General features: G+C 37.8%; 2 protein-coding genes across 3 annotated transcripts in view; one reads left to right on the top strand and one right to left on the bottom strand.

Annotated features, from left to right (window-relative positions):
• The window catches only part of APAF1 (apoptotic peptidase activating factor 1), a gene marked incomplete at its 3' end in the record, with an annotated part of 34,056 nt that extends 20,559 nt beyond the window's left edge, over nucleotides 1–13,497 (bottom strand). For both annotated transcript variants that reach the window (XM_082015431.1, XM_082015432.1), the window contains exons 1-10: nucleotides 12,889–13,497; nucleotides 12,411–12,600; nucleotides 10,961–11,158; nucleotides 9,740–9,923; nucleotides 6,746–6,858; nucleotides 6,076–6,207; nucleotides 5,433–5,671; nucleotides 4,713–4,880; nucleotides 3,748–3,879; nucleotides 123–236 (exon numbers count right to left, since the gene is read on the bottom strand). In XM_082015431.1, the coding sequence (XP_081871557.1) occupies nucleotides 123–236; nucleotides 3,748–3,879; nucleotides 4,713–4,880; nucleotides 5,433–5,671; nucleotides 6,076–6,207; nucleotides 6,746–6,858; nucleotides 9,740–9,923; nucleotides 10,961–11,158; nucleotides 12,411–12,600; nucleotides 12,889–13,026 (1,608 nt within the window). In that variant the 5' untranslated portion in view covers nucleotides 13,027–13,497. The remainder of the gene's footprint in view (nucleotides 1–122; nucleotides 237–3,747; nucleotides 3,880–4,712; nucleotides 4,881–5,432; nucleotides 5,672–6,075; nucleotides 6,208–6,745; nucleotides 6,859–9,739; nucleotides 9,924–10,960; nucleotides 11,159–12,410; nucleotides 12,601–12,888) is intronic.
• Nucleotides 13,498–16,982: 3,485 nt separating this feature from the next.
• On the top strand, nucleotides 16,983–20,715 carry LOC309405701 (inhibitor of nuclear factor kappa-B kinase-interacting protein-like; the record flags this gene model as incomplete). Its single annotated transcript, XM_082000550.1, has 3 exons — nucleotides 16,983–17,176; nucleotides 18,876–18,993; nucleotides 19,891–20,715. The coding sequence occupies 3 exons, from the start codon at nucleotides 16,983–16,985 to the stop codon at nucleotides 20,713–20,715; spliced, it is 1,137 nt and encodes a 378-aa protein (XP_081856676.1).
• Nucleotides 20,716–20,930: the final 215 nt, after the last annotated feature.

Here is a 20,930-nt window from a genome sequence, read left to right as displayed (position 1 = left end):
TATATTTCAGCTTTTTTAAGCTTTCACTATATCTCCCATATATACATAAAAGCCACAAAATACAATTAAACATGGAGAAATATATTTGGAACAGACTGATCATTTACCTTTCAGTATCATACCTTTTGATCCAGGATTGAGCTATATTCTACATATTCATGAATCAGATGAGCAGGCCCTACCAATTCAGTTTTAGCTTTAATCCAATCTAGAGAAAACATAAGACCACAGAGTTCCTACAAGAAATACAAATTTAAGTTTAGAGCACGAGTTCCACAACAGAATCTACTTAACAGGAAAAAGAAAAGCACAAGAAATACATTAGGTATTTAATGTGTTTTGGTACAATTGTCTCCAGTTAAAAATTTAGGCAATTTCCTATTTCCAGCATCTAACTTGATTAGGTATGAAAACTCTGGGTATAGAAGGCTAAGAAGGCTTTGCATTTGTTTTAATGCAAAGGACTGCTCTTTGATACAGCTAGTCAGAGAAGGGATAGGGGTACAAAGCAAATCTTGACTTTTGTCACAAGACCTGGTTTAAGATACAACTCTGAAAAAGCTTCTTGTAGTCCAGTGTGGCAAAGATCACTCTGCTAATAGTAATTTGTTGTTCTTCCTAACAAATGAATTTCAAGGAAAGCAAAAAAAATCTCTTATAGTTGCCTCTAACTTAAAAATGAAAAAGCTACTTAAGAGGCAATCAGAAACTGCAAATAGAATTAACAGAATAGAATAGAGCAGAATATTTCAGTTGGAAGGGACCTACAATGACCATCTGGTCCAACTGCCTGACCAATTCAGGACTGACCAAAAGTGAAAGCATGTTATTAAGGGCATTGTCCAAATGCCTCTTAAACACTGACAGGTACGGGGCATTGACCACCTCTCTAGGAACCCTGTTCCAGTGTTTGACCACCCTCCTGGTAAAGAAATGCTTCCTTAATGTCGAGACTAACACTCCCTGCCCCAGCACAGCTTTGCGCCATTCCCACATGTCCTATCACTGGATACCAGGGAGAAAAGACCAGAACCTCCCTCTCCACTTCCCCCTCCTCAGGAAGCTGTAGAGAGCAATGAGGTCACCCCTCAGCCTCCTTTCATCGAAACTAAAGTCCTTAGCCTTAGTCCTCATAGGACATGTCTGGTGCTGTTGGGTTGACAGTTGGACTTGATGACTAAAGGTCTTTTCCAAACTACTGATTCTATGATATTATGTCTTCCAGTCTTTTCACCAGCTTTGGTGCCCTCCTCTGGACACATTCGAGTATCTTAACAGCCTTAAACTGTGGGGACCAGAACTTCACACAATACTCAAGGTGAGGCTGCACGAATACTGAATACAGCAGGATAACCACCTCTTTTGACCATCTGGTTCTGTTGTGTTTGGTGCACCCCAGGATGCTGTTTGCCCACCTGGCTGCCAGGGCACACTGCTGACTCAAATTGAGCCTGCTGTCAATCAGCATGCCCAGACCGCGTTCTGCAGGGCCGTTCTCCAGCCGCTCGCTCCTCTCCCAAGTTATGCTTGCGCTCAGCATTATTCTGTCCTTGGTGCAGAATCCAGCATTTGGACTTGTTAAATTTCATCATTGCCCAATGCTCCAATCTATCTAGATCCCTCTGCAAGGCCTCTTGTCCCTCTAGAGGGTCAACAGCATCTCCCAGTTTGGCATCATCAGCAAACTTGCTAATGGTGCATTCAACTCCTACATCCAGATCAATATATTGAACAGAACTGGCCCTAGAATTGAACCCTGAGGAACACCACTGCTGACTAGTCACCAGCCAGACATAGCCCCATTTGCTACAATCCCGCTGAGCCCTGCCATTCAGCCAGTTCTTCAGGCAGCGCACAATGAACACGCTCATCCCACAGCTGGACAACAACAAGGAGGATGCCGTAAGGGACAGTATCAAAAGCCTTATTAAAATCCAAGAAAACTACATCCACTGCCTTCCCTTCACTGGGTGACCTTGTCATAGACGGATATCAAATTAGTTAAACAGGACTTTCCCTTTGCGAAGCCATGCTGACTGTGCCAGATGATTACATTATTCTTTAAACGCTTTTCAACACTACCCAGTATAATCTTCTCCGTAATTTTTCCAGGAACTGAGGTTAGTAGTTCCCTGGGTCTTCCCTCACACCCTTCTTGTAAACTGGAATAACACTGGGTACCTTCCAGTCAGCAGGGACTCCCCAGACTCCCAAGACCTATGGCAGATCCTGTCATAACACCTGCTAGCCCCTTCAGTACTCTGGGATAAATCCCACCAGGCCCCATAGACCTGTGAACACTCAGCTGATACAGCTGGTCCCTTACAATTTCAGTGTCCACAAATGGAAAGTCACTTTTCCCACATCCGTAGTCCTTTGACTCAGGGGACCAGGCAGCCCAAGGTCTGTCGGTATTATTAAAGATGGAGGCAAAAAAATCATTGAATGCCTCTACTTTTCTTTCATCCCTATTAGTAAGATGGCCATCTTCAACAAGTATCAGTCCAATGTTTTCTTTAGATCTCCTCTTGCTATTAATTTCCTTTAAAAAGTCCTTCTTGTTAAAAAAAACCCATACTTGCTAGGATCAGAAAAACTGCTTAGAGACAACACTGCACAGGCTCAAAATATATTCCAATTTAAAATCAGTAAATACTGCAAGGATTAAAAGATCACCATGGTTAAACAGAAAAAGAATACCTCCTGTCTTTATTAGCCTTCCAACAAATAGAAATCATGTCTGAATAATGAGAAATAAGCAACATAAAGAGCGTAAGCTCTGGGAAGCATACAGTCATAATGAGAACTCTGAGAAGCTGATTCTACAAAAGGTGGAAAGGCTAAAAATAAAAACATTTTTCCAATACATTGAAATTAACGAGACTGAGATAATGAAATAAGTATGATCCAAAAAATGTAGATTTGTAGCCCACACAATTACGAAGGTTCCTCTAAGATACAAGTACCCAAAGTGTATTTTATATAATGATTCAGATGAACCGCCTCAGAAGAGGTTCAACTGAAAAGGTTTGAGTACATGTGAAATAAAGCAATTAGCAACCAGGACCAAATGCTATTCAAGGCAAAAATTCTAAAAGACATTCAAGTGAAACTACTGAAGTATTAATCTTGCTGCACAATTTGCATCTTGTACTAGCTCAGTACCCAAAGAACAGTAGGTGGCAAAAATGACAGCAATTTTTAAAGGCACCAGGGCAATCCTGGAAACAAGAGGTTTGTCCATCTAACTCTTGCTAGGTTTTTTTATGGCTGTTGAAATCTGATAATACAGAGAATGAACTTTCACACATAAATCAGTGTAACATAAGAGGAAAAAACTGACAAGACTTCTGTAGAAAAAAAGTAACTACTCCAATCGAACTCTCTGAAAAAAAAAATCAATTGACTTGTATTATCATAAAATAAAGTGAGCCTGGGTTTTCAAAAAAGTTTAGCAAATATTTCTTATCAAAGGTTCTTCAAAAGGAACAGAAAAACAGAAGCTACTATGATACAAAATATTCTCAAGAAGTGGTTGAAAAGACAAGATTCCAAGGGTAGAAATAAAGTAGTTTTCATAGCAGATAGCGATTATCAGTGGAATCCCTAAGGGACTCTGTGTTGAGCGTTTACCTATCTGCACAGAAGCCTGGGAGAAGAGAGGTTCAAGTGGGAAAAAGCCTGGGGGGAAAGGCATGGGTAAGGGTGCGTCGAGAAGGGAAAGACAGGACACTAGTCAGAACTCACCTTCTGCATGTTGGCACCAGCCATGTGATATGCTAGAAAGTTATACCAGTACATGCAATCCTCTTGAGATGGAACAGGTGTATTAAGTTTGTAATATTTCTTGTACTGATTTACTATGTTTTTATGTAGCTCCTACAATACGAATCAAAACATGCTTTCAGTTAATACTATACCAAGGTATGGACTGGTTTCAGTATTGAGGAATTACAATTATATTATTAATACTATATTTTATATAGTATTGAGGAATAATGTTATTATTTCTGAATCATAATACGTCAACAAAAGAAATAAGAAAAGCTTACCTTCCAAAACTGTACACTTAACCTAATTTATTGCTTAAAACTTCTCCAGAAACATTCTATGGATATTAAAAGACAGAAAAGCAAGCTGTTAACCTTACTTCTTAGGTTGAGAACAGCTATCAAATCACTCTTCACATTAAATGTAGGTAGCCAAAAAAAAGGACCCTTATGTATGTAGATCTAAAGCAAGTCTAAAAACTTGCGTTTTCTTACTATCTACTCTTTCTGGCCCGTCCTTGAGAACTGATAAATTTACTCAGCCCAACTTACAGGTCCTCTCCCTGCAAGTATTGCCTTAAATTGAAAAAAAAGGAGTAAAAAGCACTTCTCTGTATTAAAGAAGAAATTCCTATTGTGGTAGGGTCTTGATGCCTTTGGAATTGTCAGTGGAACATTCCATGTCTTCCTAGAAATGTCCTTGACAGAGATATAATGGATATAGAGTCTTCTCTCAGTTTAGTTTCTTATCTCCAAATGGAACCAATCATGAAATCACTCCACAGTTTCAAGTAGAAAACAACTGGGTTTAATTAGTTTAGCTTCATTGTGGACCTATTCTATCAAACTACCCTGGATACTATTTAACAAAGGAACATTTTCTGAAGAATGCCCAGCTTTGGAGAGTAAAGTTTAAAGTAAGTAGATTAGTCAATACCCTACCGGAAGCTGGTTGCGATTCTTCTCTGTAAGAAAGTCAAGCTGAAGATCATGTAAATAATAATGGAATGACTTCCCGTTACGATCACAGAACAATAGCGATTTGTTAACAAATTCCTGTAGTATATCTTCAACTTCTTCAGTTTCCATATCCCAAAGAATACAGAGAACCTAAAAATATGCACATTAAGACAGAAAAGAATCAGAACTAAGGGGTAATATAATTTGTATGAATATCAGAAAAGGCTAACAGTTAACTGACAACAAAATACATACTAACAAATATAGACATATTACAAATGGCAATAAATTCAGTATGTTACCAATTCTTCCATACCAACCTATAGGACAGATAATACAAGTCATTCCCAGCTTCTGTCTATTTGTACTGATTTATGGTGATCGTATCTTTTTCTTAAAGCAGAGAAATTTCATATAACAGTTTTTAAGCCTTAAGAGAGCTTAATTACAAACTAATTGAAGAGCTATATATGGAATGCACATTAAACTAACATTATGAATACATTTATTCAGTTACAATTTTTTAGTTTCACTACTGACAGTAAAAGTCATGATACAATAATGGACCTGACCTACTCAACCTAGCAATTACTACTAAGTTACACATAAGTTATAAAGAACAATTATAGATTTTATGACTTCTTTAAGGTTATTGTTTGTATCTCACTAAAAATGATGAGATTTATGCATTGCTGTTATTACCTTAGTAGGTACTCTAACATCTTTTGGGAGGATAGAGAGGTCTTTATAGTAGTCTTTATAATTGTCATTCAGTTGCTCAACACTTATGGACATTGCTTCATCAAGGGCTTCATAATCATAAGAAGAAGATTTTCTTATTCTTTTAAATTGCTTATTCTGAAGCTGTTTGAGATAGTATTCCCAACGACTAGGGAAGTCTCGTAATAATGCACCTATCAAGGATATCACAAGAGGAGAACCTGAAGGAAAAGATTAAATTAATCTTAGAGTTTTTCAAGGAACACAATCCAACAGTTTAGTCAAGTGGTTGAATAAATCCAGTAATTTTCCTGATACATTGATTAAATTCTTGAGGTGTGGAGAACAGACAAACAAAATACGTCATCCATGTAGACATCTGCAAACTCACCAAATTTAAGTGTAATGGGGAGTAGAGGGAAGATACCCTGAAGAAAAATACTCAAAAATCAATGTGAGACACTCCTATTTAGTTTAAAAAAACAAAGTGCATTTAATAAGCACTTGTGTTTTACTTAAGGCTTACAGTATTAAAGAATGTTCCCTCCTCTACCTGTTAAGTCAAAACCTAGAAGAAAAAAATAAATTTGGTGGTAAATGGTATGTTAAAGAGCGGCAAGTATACCTTTACATTCCCTTACAAGGCAGTTCGCTTGTTCTGGCAGTTCTGATATTTTCATATTCACAAATAGCGATAAAATCTCCAGTCCTTTCTCATGTGCTAGTCCACTTTCCACATGAACCTCATATTTATTGCCTAGACACAGAAACATGGGAAAAATTTAAAAGAATGTAAAAAATCCTATGGAAATTGAGAGTATTTTCCAAGCAAAATCTGGAGCAAAGGACCTGGCTCATGATTTTTTGCGTAGTATTTCATAAGCTTAGTACTAAGACGACTATAAATTCTACTTAGGAGAATCAAGGTTGTATTAGAGAGACCAAAAAATTAGACTACAATCTAGTAACTACAAATGCATTATGGGCATGTTATAGCAGTGACTGCTTAATAGCATAGAGATACTCAGTCTAATAGCAGCAGTGTCACAGAGGTTAATTTATCCTGTTAAGAATCATTGCACTCTTCAGCATAGACATACAGCTTTCAGGATTAGCATATCACATTTTTTTCACAAAGATCATAAAGTCTTACAGAGCAGAATTCTAAAACTTTGCCACTTGTGCACAAATTGATAAGACATTGATTCTAGCAGATTCTTTTAAAAGTTTACAATAACAAATTGCATACATATACACACAGAATGTGTGATGCAGGAGAGGAAACACTTCCTTACCAGCCACAGCATCTGTTACACTCCTGTCCCTGCTGGTGATAAGAACCTGACATTGATTATCAAATGCTTTTAATACCCAGGAATCCCAAATGTCATCCAGGATCAAAAGAGATCTAGTGCAAGAAGAAATATTGCAGATTTCAGATGAACTATTAGTGCTTAAATACATTATTGCATTTTAATAATGAAAGAACATTTTCAGAATCCACAATGTATTACTACATAATTCTTTGTATTAACATGTAAAATATCTTGAGGGCATTAAACACTGTGCAAGAAAGCTGAATGCAAGTACCTAAAAAAATTTTTTACCATTTATTGCTTTATAGCTACAATTAAAGCATAAACAATAGTTTTGAGAAACATTTCCATTACTAGACACCAAGGAAAACCAGAAACATTTACTCGTTTTTTCAAGTTATTAGACATCATAAATGAAGGAAAAAGTTGTATAGGACTAGATAACAACACTGCTTGACACCAGCTAGTGATAAGCTTTGTGGGGGAAACTATTTCAGTGTCAACTTTTGACTTGAGAGTTTTCAGTTTTGTTCTTGTATCTTAAGAAGGCTATATGACACTAATCCTCTTGTGAAGGAATTGTCTTGGATGCTGAGGCTCTTTTTACATAAACAACATTTTATAGTGACTACATATTCAAATCCTATGGCTAGTCACATTTGTAGGTTACTACATGGAATCTCACCAGAATAACGTATAATATCAGACTTCCCTACACCTGCCTATATCTGACAAAGTTACTGAAAACTGTTTTTAAAAGGTTGATTCCAAGGGAGCGAGTAGTAAAAAACATTGGCTGGCAAGTAGATTTATGAAAAGAAATACCAGTTTTTTGCATTCTGTGTGTTTTGTGGAGGAAAGAAAGTTATTGAAACCCACTACTGCAAATTGTTTGCCTTTACTGCCTTTTTTTTTTTCTAAAAGGCAGTAAATGCAAACAATTTTTTAGTGTAGTTTTCAGCTACACTAGTCATTGGTTAAACTGTCCAATTCCCACTGAAGCATGCCAAGACTTCCACATTTTTCTTCAGCTAAATGACACTTATGCCATCAATGCTTATAAATAAGGATTTTATCCTTCATAAACAAATGCATACACATTATACCACGTTTTCAAAGTTGCGTATAAGTCTTGGATACCCACATCTCATTTTTATACAATTCCTCTATTAACATCCTTTTGATAAGTCAGAGGGTTTACAAGAATACTTAATTCTCAATAATCAAAAGAATAATCAATTCTTGCCTCTTTTCCTTGAGGTACAGTCATTCTCTGCAGTACTCCTATCTAATACCTGTTATTTTATCTTGAAACAGATTAACGAACATTGCCAGGCCAACAGCATCCTACACGAGATATCTGGAAGTCTATAAGGAAGACATTGCCACAGCTGGCATTGAAATGCCCTCAAATAAAACCAAGTGCCTAATTGTTTGCAAAGCTGGCATCTTCTCTTTTCCCCTTAGTTTCCTCAGCATACAGGTGCTCTTTTGACAAAACACAGTAAGTACCTCTTAAATAAGTTACTTTGTGCACTATAAACAATATAGTTATAGCACAGTATATCAACCATGTTAGGCTGTCATGTTACTTGGCTATACAGTAGCCGCCCACTTCTGGAATAGTTCATGATGCCATAGGGATACATCTTACAAGGAAATAGCACACAGTTCTCCTTTCTACTTAGGAGAGACTGTGATGTTGTGCATGAATTAAACATCCAAATTCTTCTGTACTGAAGAGTTTTGTTTTGTTTTTTAACAAACAAAAAAATAACAAGAATTGTGTCAGTGGAGACAACCACTTAACATACTTCAGGGAAACCTGCACTTTCAATTGAAAATGTCTTGTTTGCACTTTTCATGTAAGACTTCCACAAAACATGAAAGATTTCTTGTGGAGGACCTGGCAGTGTTTTTCAAGTCTTTTCTTTGCAAGAAAGACTTTTTTTCCTGTACAAAAATGCCAGTATTCTTCTACTCTATGTCATCTATAAAGATCACAAGGTTGGAGTATTATTCCTGAGATATCTCAGAAGCAGGTTTGTTTAGTTTAGTACAGACTGTCCCAGGGAGTAATCAAATCCTCAACAAATAGCAAAAACTATTGCTCAAAGATGAAAAAAGCTGTGCAGTGACTGAGATGCTGCCTGATTAAATCAAGTCACTTTTCCTGAGGTTTGAAAACAACTGGCTTCTTGGTGATAACTGATCATACCATGGACACCTGCTTTCACTTTGATAACCCTAGACCAAACACTTTAAAAAGACACCAGCTGTTCCGAAACAGAAAAATTTTCTGCAGTGATACACATCCTTTTACTACTGTATGATCCTCACACATCAGTGAGGCATTCTACATACACAAGAAGAACATTGAAAGTTAAAGCAATTCTTATTTCCAACTGTTCATTCCCAACCTTCATTATTCAACAACTAATAATTTTTCAAGTGGATCTGACTCCTGCACAGGTGTCTAACATATTTCATTAGCAAAAGCCTTATTAGCTTACTAAATATATCCAGGAAAAGCCTTCAACGCGTCCCTTAAGTTACTCCATTAAAAAAAAAAACAAACATCTGAACAGGGACAGAGTTATACAATGTATATTATACATCTGCCTCTAACATCTATTTACCTTTCAGCTTTTGTACACTCATCTGAACTTACTTATTCTTTTAAGTAAGTAATTAAGCAAGTAAGTAATTTAGGAAATTTTAACAAGAACCCCTACAAAAGAATTAAAAATATAGAAGTATTGTTAGCTTCACCTTGACTAAGACTTCCTAATTATCTACAGTAAAACAGAAAAAGGGAGACTAAAAAATGGAAGTTAGGAAATTGGTTTTAAAAAAAAAATACACACCACGGAGACATGTAGCCACAACACAGACAACTTAGAAGATTACATCAAAGTTACTCTGCCAAGTTTTATCAGTTAAAAGAATAGTGTTTCATTTTACTGACACCACCTGGGATATTTGCGTAGCATCAACAAACGAAGACGATCTTTAGCCTCCTCAATGTTAAGTGGTGGCCTTTGTGAAAGAGCAGAGTCATGTTCTAATCTACTACAGAGATTCTGAAGCTTTATTAGGAGCCCTGCTTTGTCCTGTTTTCCCACAGAGATCCAGTGAACTCCTCCTGGAAAATAATCTAACACAAAAAGCAATATTAATTATGCTGTACATTTAAAATCAGAAATATTTAATAGCAGCTTACAATAACAATCAGTAACTCAATTTCAATTAAAACACATAACTGTAAAGTCTATTGCAAGCCAACCGTGCAACTCTATCATTAACACAGAAGGATGGTTCTACAAGACCACTATTTGATATTTTTAAAGGAACAGGATCTGTAGGGCCAGTTCCCACAGAAAATTCACACTGCCACTGATGCTGTCATCCCTCCCCTCTACATACCTTCCTGCCTGTCCCTTGACAACCCCTTCTGTACCCATCTTCCTGCTAGTCTGACTTAGCATTTACTTTTTTCACCCTGTACCACTGCTGGAGTTCAGAGTCTGAGATGTGAAAATTATCCCAAAGCAGTGAACAAGAAGGCATCTAGAAGAGTCAGCTGCAGGAGAGGATGCTGCAGTTTCTATCCCTACACCTTGTGTTATAATGCCCAATTCCCACTTTCACCTCCAAGTATCCTATGCAGGGGGGAGTGGGAGGTGTGGAAAAAAAAAAAAAAATCCTTAAATGGTTTTATTTATGATCTGCTTTAAGCTGAAGTGATACTAGTGTAATTACCACAAATGCCTGCCATTATTAGAATATAGGCAAAAGTTAGAAGAAGATTTTTTTAAATTCACATAGCAAGGGGAAGAGTCTGAGGACTTAACAAGAAATGCCCAAGAGAAATATAAACTAAATATGACTATTTTGCACTAACAGAAATAACAATTTCAAGTTAATTACGGATGTATCTACTCTCATAAACCAAAGCAGACTTCAAAGTGAAAAGTTATTCAGAATCTTTTCCCATAAATTCGTAAAATATTTAGTAATCGTAGAGCACTAAATGGTTATGAAAGCTTTAAGTTGCAAGAAAATATTTCAGAAGCACAAAAGGAATTTAGAAACCTAAATCCTAAATTACTTACAAGATGACATAAGATACTTTGCCATATGCATATATTTGTAGTAATTTTTATAAAAATATAGACGTTTTTCTAAAAGTACCTTCTAGCAGCTGATGATCCCTCAAAGCTTCTGCTGTTAAAACAGTCTTCCCACAACCTGCCATTCCATAAACTGTGACCCAGCCTGGATCACTTCCCAAGCAGCACAGTTTCTGTTTAATAGCATCTACCAGTTCTGGCCGAGTGACAAACACAACTGGTCTCTGTGGTACACCTCCTTCACAGAGAATTGCCTTGACTAAAATTAAGAAACAAGAAAATAAAAAGTAATTTCTAAATGTGATGCCTCTTCATACCAAACAACTCCCCATCCCAAATAACTGGCTTCCCCCACAAAAACTTCCCCCCTGAATTTGTATGTCACATACAAATACTCTAAAAACTACTGGATTTGCAACACCAAATACTGAAAAAGTATTGCTTTTTGGAAATTACTTAACAGGTAACTAGGTTCCTACCTAAAATAGTGTCCCAATTAATAACTACATTTTCTGCAAGCTAGTTACATCAATCCCTAGAATTGAAAAGATAATAAAGAGCTCCAGTAAAAACTGTGGCAAACACAGGAGATTAACATTACTATGCCCAACTATAAAGTCATTTTCTCAGTCTGAAGTTACCGCCCCATGGATGTGGCAGAAAAGAAACAATGCTGTGTAAGGCTTTTACTTTGCAGTTAACAGCACAGCATTGTGGTCCAACGATTTAAGCTAGAATAACACAACTTGCAATAGAGCAGGGAAATCATAGCAGGAAAAGTGCACTTTATCTGTCCACAAATTGGCCATATGCAGTGCCATATAATATTGATAAGCTTTGGGAAATCTTACGCAGGTAATCAAAATTCCACATGTCTATGACACTTCTTAAAATGCAGAGTGACAGTAAATATGGCAATTAGTCATATGCAGCTAGAAGGTGCTTCTCATTAGAAACTACCAAATCATTTCATGTCATTCAAAGATGATACTGATGACAACATAGGCGAGTTACGAACTTATGTAGGGCAACTAAAAGATCTGGTGGAGAGAATTAAGCAACCTAATAACTAGATCAACTAATGGAATGTAGGCTGAGAGATTACAGATTATGCTTCAAGAGAAATGTCAGAATTTTGGAGGCTACAACTTTTTTATGTTAGATTCGCTTCTTTAATATATACAATTAAGAGTCTCTCTGTCACCTACAACAAAAATGTTACAATTTTGAGAAAACAGAGCATGCTTCAGGTTTCCTGTCTTTTAAAATAAACATTACTAAATATGAACATTTTCAAGATGACCTATGAAAGTCATAACTGTTGTAACTCCCCCACCATATTAAATACATGAAATACAGAAATACTGACTACTGTACTACCAAAACCAGTGAATGCACCATCTACTCCTTTTTCATTGCAACAGGTATTATAGACAGTCACTGAGTAAGGAATAAAAAACCCACAACTTGTCTTTACTTTCAAGCACAGGGATTGCTTTAGTTATACTGACCGTATGAAGTCATTCCATCCATTGAACTCTTTCCATTACCAGAGGAGATGGCAGGGATGCCATCCTGAAGCAGCGCAGCAAGATCTCTGTACCCTTCATGAAGTAGCGCATTATAGAAGGATCTATATGAATTATTATCTTTTGTAAGAATAATGTTTATTAGCATAGCTGCTCGCTCTTTCTGTGTAGTCTATAAAAAAAACATTAAAAAGGATGTTATACAAAACTAAGGGACCTTAGAAATCATTTAATCTACCACTCTGTCAATTATAGACTGTTTATAGTTACAGAAATAGCCTTCAACTTGACCAAGCCCTTAACTCAACCTTATGAAGTGCAATAAAAACTGCATGCTAGGCATACGCTTAAGAATTTGCTGCATCCAGGAATGAGATAGACAGAAATTGCTATGTTTAAAAAGGATGATAAAACATGTGAGTAGACCAGGAAGACAAATAACAGTGAGAGACGATTCTACCTGTTGTTTCACTCTCTCCTCCTCCTGTAATGTTAGTACTTCATCAGAAATCATACGATCCATAATGTAAGAGGTCTTGATGTCTTTTTCCAATGCTTGGCGATTCATAAGTAAGTAATTTCTACTCCTGACATCCATATTTCTTCAGTGTGAAAAAGAGGAAAAAAGAAAAAAAAAAAAGTCAAGTCAGAAGCTTTATATAACTTACCAGTACAAGGAAAAAAGTTTTAAAATAGCTTATGAATTTTGCTTTTAAAGTCAGAAAAAATAGTAGAGCAGCTACATTAGTGGAAAATACAGTAAATCTTCAGGTAAGCTCATACTACAAACTGTAGAAAGCTAAAAAATTTAGGGGGTGGGGTTTTTTTTTTTTACTTTCTGTCTTGATAAAGAGACTTTGATACTACTGTTATATGAATTTAATTATACTGTTTGTGACTCACTAGTCTACCTTGGCTGGACACTACAGTAACATCAAGCAAACACTGGGGAAATCTATTATCATTCCTTTCAACAGAGTAAAAAAAGGCATATTAATAGTTAGGTTGTAATACTTCACTAACTACTGTGAATATGAATAGTACTCTTAAAATATTATTTAGATGCCATATGCTATTATGTTTAATAAAAATCCCCAGCTAAGCATTATTATAATTAATCTGACTACATTATTTCTCTGATTGCTCCACTTAGAGGCACACAAAGCAGGTATAAAAAGAATTTCAATCTTTAACAATCAGATTCATAGTAAAACTTTTGTGCTCGCTATGTGAATGGAAATTTTCACTTAATAAGTAGGTATGTACTGCTAATTCTGAAAAAAAGAAAAAAGTCTGAGTTCTTTTCCACATTTCTATGAATTTGTGTTTATGAACACCTGCAGAACTAAAGAATCACAGTCAGTGCAAGCTTCTAGTATACTAGGAACTTGCTAAATGTCTCTATGAAAAAGTCTTCTCTCCGCCCACTACATCCCTCAAATTTTTTAAGTCCTTGGATCATGTGATTGGGGCAACAGGATGAGAAAGAGGACTGGTCTCATGGTCAACAGCACAGGGCAGAACTATAACAGAAAATAAGATCCATGAAATAAACTTGATGGTGTCTCCAACTTCAGGACTCCATAGAAGTATACTTGAATCCCAACACACAAAGGAAGATGGAGCACCCAACACTGCCAATGACTGCGCTACACTTTCCTTTGTCAGCATCTGATACACAACTATAAATTTGCATTCTTACTCCATATCATTTAAAAAAAAAAATTGCCTGAAGACAAAAGAAGGTGAAGACCACCTCTACCATGTGGTAGACATGGTCTACCAACGGTCTACCATGTAAAGGTTTTCCAGTATTGACCAACTGCCCCTGTGAGTCCCTAATCAACAAAATGATCTCTCCGATCACACTGCTGAACAACGACCAATGGTTTCGTAGGCGACTGCAAGCTCCTCCACCGAGCAGCTCCGCAGCTGCCTGCAGAAGCGTTCACCTTCTCTTTACTCCCTCCGCCAGGAGCCGGCTGGGTGCAGAACCGCTGCCTTTGGCTAAGCCCGCGATGAAGCGCCTCTTCGCCGTGCTGACACAATTCCCTATTTTCACGGTAAATTACGTGGTTAGGGAAGTCTTCCACCACACCTTTACCCCACGGCACCGCTTAGGAAAGAGGAGGTGAAAGTTCCACGGTTGAAAAACGTTCAGGTTAAAAAAAAAAAAAAAAGAACCATAACAACAACCAATCCACACATAACCAATCCACACAAAAGAAAGCACCCCACAAACACACGAAACAAAGGGTTACCTCACACGAGACACGCCTCGCCGGAGCCGCCGGGAGAACGAAAGAGAAACCGGAGGGCTCGGACCAGCCACCCGCCGCCAGCCCCCACCCCCCCGGCTCTGCCCGGCCACCTCCGCAACCCTCCTCCGAGGCGGGAGGTGCAAGCCGAGGGCCTTCGCTGAGGAGGGCTCCCAAGCCGCCGGCTGGAGTCAGCCTCGGGGTGCCTCGGCGAAACCGCCCGGGCACGGCCCTTCCTCGTCTCCTGCCCCCGTCTCCGCCACAGCCGCTCACCTGCTGGGCAGCGCGGCGCCGCCGGGAGCCGCCAGCAACAAGTTCTCGCCTCGCCCTGAGGAGAAGTCGCTACGCCGGCACCGGGGAAGCAGCGCGCCGCGAGCACTTCCTCCTTCCGGGCCCGGGGGTGGGAAAAGGGCCGGGCTGCGGCCGGCCGCCGGGGAGAGCAGCGGGCCGGCCCGGCCCTCGCCTGCTCCGCGCGGAACAAAGCCTGGCGATCCTGCGCCGGCGCGCAGCCTCGGCTGCCTCGGCAGCAGCGGGCGCGCGCCTGACGTGGCGCGCCGCAGGCTGAGGGAGCGGTGGCGGCTGCCAGCGGCTGCCAACGGCTGCAACGGGCGAGGCGCCAGGTGCTGGCCCGGGCCAGAGGTGGGGCTCCGGGGCCTGTAAACGTGGTAGCGGCCCTCCCCGCCCCCTCCGCCTTGCAGCTGAGGCCGGAGGAAGCGCTGAGGGTACGGAGGGTGGCCCGGCGGAGGAGCGTGGCAGCGGCCGGAGGGGTTGCCGGGCTGCTGAGGGTGGGGGGAAGCGCTGGGGGTCGGTGGCGGCACGGGAGGCCGCTGGAGCGGCAGGACCGGGTGGCGTCCCGCAGGCCTGCTCCGAGGGCTGGGGGGGTTTCCTGAGAGCCCAGCGGGCGGTAAGGGGTGTGGAAGTGCCCTGGGGGGGAGGGGGCGGGCCGTTACTTTCGGTGCCCCGAGCCGAGCGCGGGCAGGGCTGGGGCTGGGGGAGAAGGGACGGGGAACGGTTCGAGAGGTCCCTCTGGGACGCGTTCCTCTGGTACACGGGGTTGTGCTCTGAAGTTGTCCTTATTAAAGCCGAGTTGTTGCTCCTACATTAAACTATTTCCCTAACTGCCATTCAGGTCTCTTTTTTAAAAATTTTAATTTCGTAATGCGTGCTTTCTAAAAAGGTGTTCTAAAAGTGACAACACAGCATTTTTGCTATTTTGGGAGGGGAGCAAGAGATGTTTTTTTGCTACATACCTCAGACTCCGAGCATGCTTCCTAGCAGCGTGACTCGCGAACAGTTCTAAGCTTCACGTTCTTCTGACAGATTCAGTTTTTAAACAATGCCTTTTACGCATGTATGTGATTATATAAGTATGTCTTAATAAAAAAAACTCTAGTATTTAAAGAGTTATATTTTGACATGTGACTAAGCAGCAATACTGCAAAATGATCCAGAAAGAAGCACAACATTTTTGTCCCAAATTGTGCTAAACTGAATCCACCGAGGCTCTAGTCTATATGGTGGAAGATTTTAGGCTTAAAAGTTCCACTCTACTTCCATTTGGGTAGAATATGAGCTTTTGTACTCTTCGAAACTGGAGATTCATATTGCCTGAGTGTATTTGAACCTTAGTTTTAGCAAAGAAGAAATTTTAGCTTTTCCTTTATCTAAATGTATTTTTTCATTCATCTTCTGTATTTTTCTATTAATGGCTTTCTACTAACTGATGTCTCTGGTTTTACAGGTGACATTAAATCATTATAACAGAACTATTTCTAAAGTAAAGCTTGATTTGCAATCCCATTTTTAAAAATGAGAAAATTCATTTTCTTTAATGTGCACTAAGTAATTTTTTTAAAAAAAGATCTACAGGTAAAACAGGATAGCGAAATTGCTGATGAAATTGTGACAGTAATCAACTATAAAAAGAAATGTAATGCTTTTAGTCTTTGTAAATAAATATATCTTCTAAAGGACTTATTGTACAACAGATGAAATATTTCTGGAAAGGTAAAATTAGCTAAAGTTTGAGAAGTCAGTTCAGTCTGAGAAAATATGAAAGCAGTGCTCTATAGTATAGAAAATAAATTTTCACAAAGTCTCATGAAAGTATTATGACACTTTACAAAAGTTCACACAACTAAAAAACATAATAGCCACTGAAGGAAACATTTCTGGGGGTGTATTTGTGTAACTAAAGGCAAAAGGTTATATTTAGGGATGTTTAGAAGTAACTAGTGCTTTTGGTTTTGGTTTTTTCCTAGCTCTCTCTTTTGCTTCTACTTTTTAAAAACACAAAATGTCTGAAGTTAAGCAGAGGAAAAAAGGTATTTCTTCATCTGAGACCAATGCAAGTTCACAGAAGGTTGAGAAGCACAGTAATTGTAGGAAGCTGGCAAGTGCCAGGACCAGCAGTAACTGGAGTTCCTTTTCAATGGACTTGCGGACAAGCTTGATCGTAATTTCCCTTGCTGCTTGCCTGGTGCTGACCTGGTAGGTAACCCTCTAAAGTGGATTTTAATATTTTCTTTTGGTTCTATACTATATTCAGTCACTAGCAATATGATTAGTTACATGTGAATATAGTGTTTGGTTTAAGTGACTGTAGAAACTTGTTAAAGCTAGAAGGATCAAGAAAAGAATAGCAGTATTTGCAAGTGTAGAAACATTGGTATACAGTGAGGGATTATAGAAGCGCTCTCTGTTCTATCATGTTGAAAGTTTAAAAGGTCCCTTGCTCATGAATTGTAAATGGCTGTTTTGGAGACTACATCAAACTGTGAAGAGCAACTTAATCTGAAAATAAGTACAACAAGGCTCATTTGGCAGGTAATAAATAATTCAACAGTAGAAGTAAAGTAGAATTTTCTGTAAATAATTTGCTCAGCAGTGTGGTAAATTGTTCATCAGGTGAAGTCTTCAAGTAAAGGTCAAATACCTTTGTAAAAGACGTTTTAGAATATCTTAGCAGTCTCAGTACCTTAGTTCCATCAGAAACTGAGCTTCATGCAGAAATAGTGTGATTAAATTCTCAGAACTCTAGTGCAAGAAATTAGTCCAGATTATTACACTGCAGATGTAAATCTGAAAATTAAGGTGAAATTTGTTCTTATAAATCTCTGAGAAACAAAACAACATAGAAGAATAAAATGATCGGTGATGCTTCTGCTTATGTTTTATGTATATCCATTTATGTCTGTTTTGCCTTTATCTACCTATAGCTAGCATTGTAGCTTTTATTGCTTAACTTAATCTATACAGAATAATGTAGATCTTTTGATACTTCTAATTGTTATTCAATATACTAATAAATACCAATTTAGGAAAGCACAAGTATTTTAAACAAACTTTATTGTTCTAGATTACTTACTACTGAGAGGACCACTGCATGGTCTACAATAAACCTTGTTTTGGGATTAAAAAAGAATATTGATTCAAATTAATATTTGAATTCAGTGGTTTTTGCTTGATTGTCTCATTTCATTTCTAATTGTACAAAGTGCTTACAGTACAGAAAGCTCCCAGGTTCATAGTAAATGAATCTAGAATGTATAAAAAGTACAGGATTGAGATCTCTACTGTCTGTTCACAAAGCTAGCATCATCATAACAGTAGCTATACAAGCTTTGCCACAACGCACCGTATCTTCTTGGATGGTGACGATTAAACAACATTAGAGTTTTGCCACAACGCACTGTATCTTCTTGGATGGTGACGATTAAACAACATTAGAGTTAACCAGCCTTTTTTAATCCAAAGGCTTCTATGTGTGATTTTGTGATGCTTTGCAAGAAAGTCCAAATTATTTTTTTTGTGTTTTACTTCCACCAGTTAAATAACAGTTTATCCATAGAATGTATTGTGAGGCAATGCATTACAAGCATGTAATGGCCTCCCTGTGTCAGCAGTTTTATCAGATTTTTTTCCCATTTGAATGGCATACAGTGTAAAAACAAAGCACATCTATGGATGTTTCCTTATTTTTCCACCTCTACTGGAAGATAATTCCAGTATGAAGACAGAACAACTTCATTAAATCCTAATTTTTTTTTTTTTCTCTCATGTATTTATCTAGCAAATTCTGTGAACACAAATCCCTGCAGTAACAGATTGCTGCGAATCAGATCCTGGAACACTTGATATATGCTAAGTATGTAGTTATGTTTACTGTTTATCTATTTGTAATTTGCAGGTTCCTATTTCAGCAGTCAAATCAATTTGCTGATATGGAAAAAAAGTACAATTTCTTACAGCAAGAAGCTGAAAAATTCCTGGATGTGAAAAATAAAGTTAACTTTATTTCTGAAAAGGTAATCATTAACATCTTAGTTGGGCAGTCAGCTGTTGTTGTTTTACTTTGTTGTTATTTATTATTTAGTTAAATTTAACTGACTGTTTTAAAATAAATTTTCATATTGTGTTCTGCTTGCCTGTAAACAGGCCTTTGGAGAATATTTAATGTGACTAAACATGTCAATCCATACTGTTGTTCAAGTATGTGAATACAGTGGTTGTAGCCCAGTATTAACTTTTTAGACATTAAACTTTTTTAAAACTTACATTTATGGACATACTTCATTTTAACAGTACTGTTCTGTGTATAATTCTAATATACATATTAGAATTCGAAGAAAAATACATAGACCTGTTCCAATACTATAAAAGATGTGATGAAGTGATAGCAATATTTTTTCATTGCTATTTTATTTTCTTATCTATGTATGACATTATGAAGTAGAAACCTGGGCTGGCTGCTGAGTTATCCCCTGTATCTTACAGTTAATGATGGGAGTACAGCTTATGCCAGTGATGTTGGTTTAGCACTGATGTCATTTATACATGATGCAATTTGGATATTTATATACTCCACTTCAGATTGCAAAATGTTGCATGGGATTTAGGTAGTATGATATATTTTACAAAGAAAACCAAAACAACCCCAAAGCCACCATGGAAAATAAGGGTTTGACAACAAAGAAAATGGCATGTATTTTATAGAAAGTCAACAACAAACATACCCTTTTCTGTGACTTTTTCATGCTAGGTTAATCAACAATATTTTAAAGATTAAATATGAAAACAAAGGATATAGGAGCTTTGTAAGTAAAGTGGCTTCTAAGGGACTTTATTCTCTGTTAAATAAATGTGAGTGGTTTTCTATTCTTTTGTTATGTAGACGTGGACATTGTTTTGTGTTATAAATGCAGCTTGAGTCTTCTGAAAGTATCCTACAAGAAGCTGCCTCATCCATCTCTGTGATGACTGAGTTTGAGCAGGACATATCTTCTCTTCGTAACATCATAAATGATACTCAGAACAATGAACAGACTCTCTCTCTAAAGATGGAGACCATTAATGAGAAGTTCCAAAATATTACAAATTCCTGGAGGAGAAGTTTGGATGAAATGAACACAAACAGTAGTGGTTTAAAATCTGAAGCAAAGTTCATACATACAGAAGTTACTTCCCAGATTAATGAAGTTGACCAAAGAATTAAATCCCTTTCAGAAAGAGTAAGAGATTTGGAAGACAGTACAGCCAGAAATATTAAAACACTAAAAAAGCAAGAAGATGATGAATTCTCTAGAGTTGAACAAAAGTTGGACTTACATGCAAAGGCAGTTGAAAAACTAGAAGAACAACAGAATAGTCTGGTAGCCAAGGACACAGACCTGAATCAGAAACTTGCAAGCTATGAACCTAAAATCGAAGAGTGCAAAACCCATTTGCCAACAATTGAAAATGCTATTCACTCTATTCTTAGATTATCAAGTGAATTGCTAAGTATGGAGAAAAAGATAGAGGACTTGACAACACAGCTATATACTTTGGAAAATGATATGCTGAAAACTGTTTCTGATACAATGGCAATGCAAAAGGTTCTTGAAGGCATACAGTACGACAACATACTGAAAATGCAAAATGAAGTAGTGGTTTTAGAAGTAGTGCATGACATAAAAGTACCTTCAAAACCAAAAGAAATAACTTTAGAAAGCTATAACTTAGAAAATGACCAGAATGGGGATAAGTAAATTTGGATTTAGCATTTTCATTGATGAAAGAGTGCTTTAATTTATTATAAATACTGTGACTCCAACATATGTTAAGGGTAGCTGAAATACTGTCATCAATTTAGGCATTGGATCACACTGAAAGGCAAACTTATGATGAAGAGGATAGAGAACAAGAAATACTGTGCTGGAGGAGGCAAGGAGTATTTTCTTAAATTAACCAAGGATTGTTTTCA

The sequence above is a fragment of the Phaethon aethereus genome (assembly GCF_964289735.1).
Source record: "Phaethon aethereus genome assembly, chromosome: 1".
NCBI classification, from domain to species: domain Eukaryota; kingdom Metazoa; phylum Chordata; class Aves; order Phaethontiformes; family Phaethontidae; genus Phaethon; species Phaethon aethereus.
The sequence above is the reverse complement of the archived record's forward strand: the minus strand, read 5'-3'. Positions and strand labels throughout refer to the sequence as shown.